Raw genomic sequence first — 5,373 nt, forward strand, 5'->3', positions numbered from 1 at the left:
TCTTCATTTCCCTCTTTTCTTCAATCAATTTTACTCACGAGGGAGCGTCGGCGCGTCACCCAATCCCCCCACCCCTCAGCCCATTCCTTCAAATAACTCATCACCTTCTCCAAGAAATTCCATTCAGCACACAAAAACAGAGAGCTAATTTCAAAGTTCATCAACTTAATTTTTCTTGCTCTGTTTTTCGATTTTGAATTTTGTTTGCTCTGTTTTTTTTTTTGTGTGTGGCAATNCTCCAAATTCTTACCAAAAATAAAAATAAAAATAAATTCTTACATTTGAACCCACGCACACTCATCCATAAATATACTCCCCCTTCCTTGTGGCCTTTTCGTCTTCTTCATTTCCCTCTTTTCTTCAATCAATTTTACTCACGAGGGAGCGTCGGCGCGTTAGCGCGTCACCCAATCCCCCCACCCCTCAGCCCATTCCTTCAAATAACTCATCACCTTCTCCAAGAAATTCCATTCAGCACACAAAAACAGAGAGCTAATTTCAAAGTTCATCAACTTAATTTTTCTTGCTCTGTTTTTCGATTTTGAATTTTGTTTGCTCTGTTTTTTTTTTTGTGTGTGGCAATGGCGATATTAGCCAAACTGTCACACTCCCTTACATCGATTATCAAGAAAACTAATCTTTACTACGTGGCTGCAACAATTGTTCTCTGTTGCACTTTCTATGTAATCGGACTTTGGCCGCAAGGTGGTGATGTAACCAGCCGTCAATTATCCTCAACCGCCTCCATTTTACCCACCTTCCCATGCAACCCATCAATCAAAAACACAAATCCCAATTCCGGTTCATCGATTTCCATCGACTTCACCGCCCACCACACCGCTGATGACCTTGTACCACTCTCATCATCGGCGCGTGTAAACCACTACCCATCGTGTAACCCGGAATTGTCCGAATACACACCGTGTGAAGACTCGAAGAGATCATTGAAATTCGATAGAAACATGCTTGCTTACAGAGAAAGGCATTGTCCAGAGAAGAATGAGTTGTTAAAGTGCAGAATTCCGGCGCCGTTTGGGTATAAACCGCCGTTCCGATGGCCGCAAAGTCGTGACTCGGTTTGGTATGCGAATGTTCCGCATAAACATCTTACGGTTGAGAAAGCCGGACAGAATTGGGTCCGGTTTAAGGGTGACCGGTTTACCTTCCCCGGCGGCGGCACCATGTTTCCACGTGGCGCTGATGCTTATATTGATGATATCGGAAAATTGATCAAGCTTAAAGATGGTTCCATTAGAACCGCCATTGATACCGGTTGCGGGGTAAGTTTTATTACATTTGTGAATTCATTTGGAATTTTCCTAGTTTTATGTTGACTTACTTTCTGGTAGTATTTTACATAGAAAAAAAACAAAATAATCTTCAAAAAAATATTTAAATTTTTTAACAATAATGCTAGCAAATGAAATAGTGTTTTTGGTACATATGATTCATCATAAATTGATAAGTTTTACGGTAATAATATCTAAATGTGGTTGATAATTGTTATGATGATATGGTGAAACAACATTTCCTTGTTAAAATATTTGTTGTCAATCAAATACAAAATGACTTACATTTAGGTATTTCTTATGGAAATTTACATTCGATTTTTAAAATGTATTGCATATATTGGGTTCCATGGTATAGTCCCGAAAAGTAGTTTATTGAGTACATTTCTTTTTGAAGCTTTGACTTTTCAAGAAAAGAAATAAGAATAGAATTAGGTAAGTTGATGGCAATGCACATGGGTTTTCAAACGTATTGGCTTAGAAGTTGTCAAAAACTACATACTTTCATTTTAAAAGAAAATATAATGAATTTCATAAATTTGACTTTGTTATTTTTTCCAATTAAACTTTAGTGGATGCTTCATATATAATAGAAGTCCAAGATAGTATTCCCAACTGTCCTAGTCTTGGTGAACATAATTAGCTGGTACATGTTGCTGGTGGGAACTGACATGTATTTCGTGGAATTAGTCGAGTGGTCTTGACACCACGATTCATTTTTTGTTTTTTTAAAAAAAGAGGTCCTAGATAGTTGGTTGAAGGTGGGTCGGTAGTGGTTGAACAAGATGATGACTAGAAATACATTAAGTGTGGGATTTTCATTCCTAGAGTTGAAATTATTGGTCTTACTGTAAAAAGGTTGGTAGTAAATTGGTTTACTTGATTTGAAAAGAGAAACAAGAGCTAAGTAGTTTGTTTTTTAGTAAACTTAGTGGAGTCCACAATTGGTTGAAACCCAAAATGTGTGTTTCCTTCAATTGTACTTAAAGAATATGTTTTATTGATTTGCCAAAATAGAAAAAGCACAAATTAATCACTTGTAGATTAACTTGCGATGAAAGAATTAGTTATTATGGCTTTCACATTTATAGTGTAATCCCAAATTGTTTTAGTTTTTCCGATATAAGCATTCTTTGGACCAAGCCTTAATTGCAATTTTATTGAAATTAACAAGCTAATTATAGAAGTTGCATTGTGCTTATTTCATTAAAAGTGGTCCACAAATAACTTTATTCTTGACTGAGCTGGTTGAACTGAATTCTCAAATGATCCAAATTTTGAGCAAAAGTTTTTACTAACATTACATTTTGTGGAAAGTCCATGCTTAATAAAATTTGAACAATCAATGGGAGGATCCACAATTTAATGGAGTGTATCAGTATACCAGGGGTGGAGCTAGGGGACACGAGGGGGTCGTGTGAAAAAGATTAAATTGTATATACAACGTCAAAATTGAATCCTTTAAGTTTTTCTGTTTGTTTACAATTTTCAATAGCTTTTGTTTTCCTTAACCATATGAGCTATAATTTTACCTTACGCAACTTCAGGTTGCTAGTTGGGGTGCTTACTTGCTTTCTAGAGACATCCTTCCAATTTCCTTTGCACCTAAAGATACACATGAAGCTCAAGTTCAATTTGCCCTCGAGCGAGGAGTTCCAGCATTGATTGGCATATTAGCTACTAATCGGCTACCTTATCCTGCAAGGGCATTCGATATGGCACATTGTTCTCGCTGTCTCATCCCTTGGGGAAAATATGGTAATCCCAAATGACATACCTTTGCCTTTTCTATTCCTTCTTCATGAAGGAACATCAATCTTTTTAATTAGTATTTTACTTTTTTATTCATTTGATGTGGTGCAGATGGTCTATATTTAATTGAGGTTGATCGAATTTTACGTCCTGGTGGATACTGGATTCTCTCTGGACCACCCGTTAACTGGCAAGGTCACTGGAGGGGCTGGAACAGAACAGCTGACGATTTGAAAGCAGAGCAAGATCAAATTGAGAATGTTGCAAGAAGCCTATGCTGGAAAAAAGTAACTCAGAGAGGTGACCTAGCAATTTGGCAGAAGCCTACTAATCATGTGCATTGCAAAATTAACCGAAAGGTCTTCAGGAAGCCACCCTTTTGCCAGGAACAAGATCCCGACAAAGCATGGTAATATTCTACTACTCGAATGATTATAATTCAACCAAGGTTAGACTTTAGGAGACTCCACATTCCTGCATCACATCCCACAGGACACGTTGTTCTTTCGTATATGAATTTCTTGAACAAAGTTTCTAAAAGAGACCTTTAGCTGCATAGACCTTTCAAAGTACCAAACTATTCGACACACTTAAGTGTAGAAAGTTACCATACCTGATAAAAAAATGTCCAACTTAATGAAATCAAAACTATGCTCCACAAATGAAGAAGAATAAATTAGTATTCCTTAAATGTGTTTATTGATAACTTTAATCCTCCAGGTACACCAAGATAGATTCTTGTTTGAGTCCACTTCCTGAAGTGTCTAGCGTTAAAGATGTCGCTGGAGGGCCGCTGGCGAATTGGCCAGAAAGATTAACTACGGTCCCTCCTAGGATTGCTAGTTCTAGTATAGAGGGAGTTACTGCAGAGGGGTTCTCTGAAGGTACAGAATTGTGGAAGAAGAGAGTCGCCCACTACAAGGCATTGGACAGTCAATTAGCAGAACGTGGAAGGTACCGTAACATACTTGACATGAATGCTTGGCTGGGAGGATTTGCAGCTGCACTTGTTGATGATCCAGTTTGGGTCATGAACATCGTCCCCACTGAGGCTGAAGTCAATACTCTTGGAGTTATCTTTGAACGTGGTTTAATTGGAACATACCAAAGCTGGTAAAGCCTACTGCTCCTGTATAAAGTTCATTTTTGCTAATTGTGACTGATGAATGCTGTTTTCGTTTAGGTGTGAGGCAATGTCAACATATCCAAGAACTTACGACTTCATACATGCTGATTCGATCTTCACCCTATACCAGGACAGGTAATTAACGTTTGGGAGGTTCACATTTCTGGAGGAATGTTTCTTGAATGTTGTGACTGACATTTATGTATTGCAGATGTGAAATGGAAGATATATTATTGGAAATGGATAGAGTATTAAGGCCACAAGGCAGTGCAATATTCCGAGACGATGTGGATGTTTTGGTAAACGTGAAGAGCATATTAGACGGACTACAATGGGAAAGCAGGATGGTTGATCACGAAGGCGGTCCTCATGTTAGAGAAAAGCTTCTAATTGCTACTAAACTGTATTGGACAGCACCAGCACCAGCACCTGATCAAGATAAACAATGAGTATTCTATACTGTGGCTAGGGCCAATTCTTTACTTACTTTTGTTGATAAGTTTTTTGTTTCTTCTATAGGCGTTTCATTAACCTCTCTATCTTTTGGATTCAAAATAAACAAGTGGATATTGAGGTTTTTCCCTGAGATTTTGAATCTTACATACTGTGAAATGCAAAATTTGGTATAGAAACCAGATTTTAGATGATATTAGTGTTTAAATGACTCTAGATTGTTTTCTTCTACAGTAAATCAATTGGAATCTAATCTTAGAATTGTACAATTTGAATTTACCACATTTTAGTGGATGAATCCAATTATTGTCTTATCTTTTTTCTGTGTGTGTGTTTTATCGTGATATGTTTGGAACAAAATTAAGTTAATATTTCTATTTAGCTAATTGTATTGTTAGTCCGTTACTGTTTAGTTATCTTATTATGATCTCTATTTTGTTTGAGTTGTATATATCACATAAAAGTTATTTAGTTTTGCAGAAGCTTTCTGTCTCAAACTTAATGTGTATTATTAGGATTGTTTTATTTGTTGAGTTTGAGACTTGGTTAGAAAGTTGTAAAACCATTTAATATTATCTTGTAAATATTCGTGTTAGCATTTTAAATTAGAATTAGAATTTATAAAAATGATAAGATTATATATTTTTTAAAGTGGATTGGGCCACTTCAAACAACAATCCACACAGTAATGAATTGGGCTGACTATTTTATAGTCCATCAAAATGATGAGTCAATCCAACCTGACGCATCAAA

At 36.6% G+C, this 5,373-nt stretch overlaps 1 protein-coding gene across 1 annotated transcript; it reads left to right on the plus strand.

Moving 5' to 3' along the window:
- Positions 1-324: 324 nt before the first annotated feature.
- Positions 325-4,880, plus strand: LOC125863009 (probable methyltransferase PMT15). Its single transcript, XM_049543149.1, has 6 exons — positions 325-1,280; positions 2,837-3,047; positions 3,153-3,450; positions 3,762-4,154; positions 4,225-4,302; positions 4,379-4,880. Exons 1-6 carry the CDS (start codon positions 582-584, stop codon positions 4,614-4,616), a joined length of 1,917 nt encoding a protein of 638 aa, XP_049399106.1. The 5' UTR covers positions 325-581; the 3' UTR covers positions 4,617-4,880.
- The last annotated feature ends 493 nt before the right edge of the window (positions 4,881-5,373 follow it).

This window comes from Solanum stenotomum, chromosome 1 (assembly GCF_019186545.1).
Source record: "Solanum stenotomum isolate F172 chromosome 1, ASM1918654v1, whole genome shotgun sequence".
NCBI classification, from domain to species: Eukaryota; Viridiplantae; Streptophyta; class Magnoliopsida; order Solanales; family Solanaceae; genus Solanum; species Solanum stenotomum.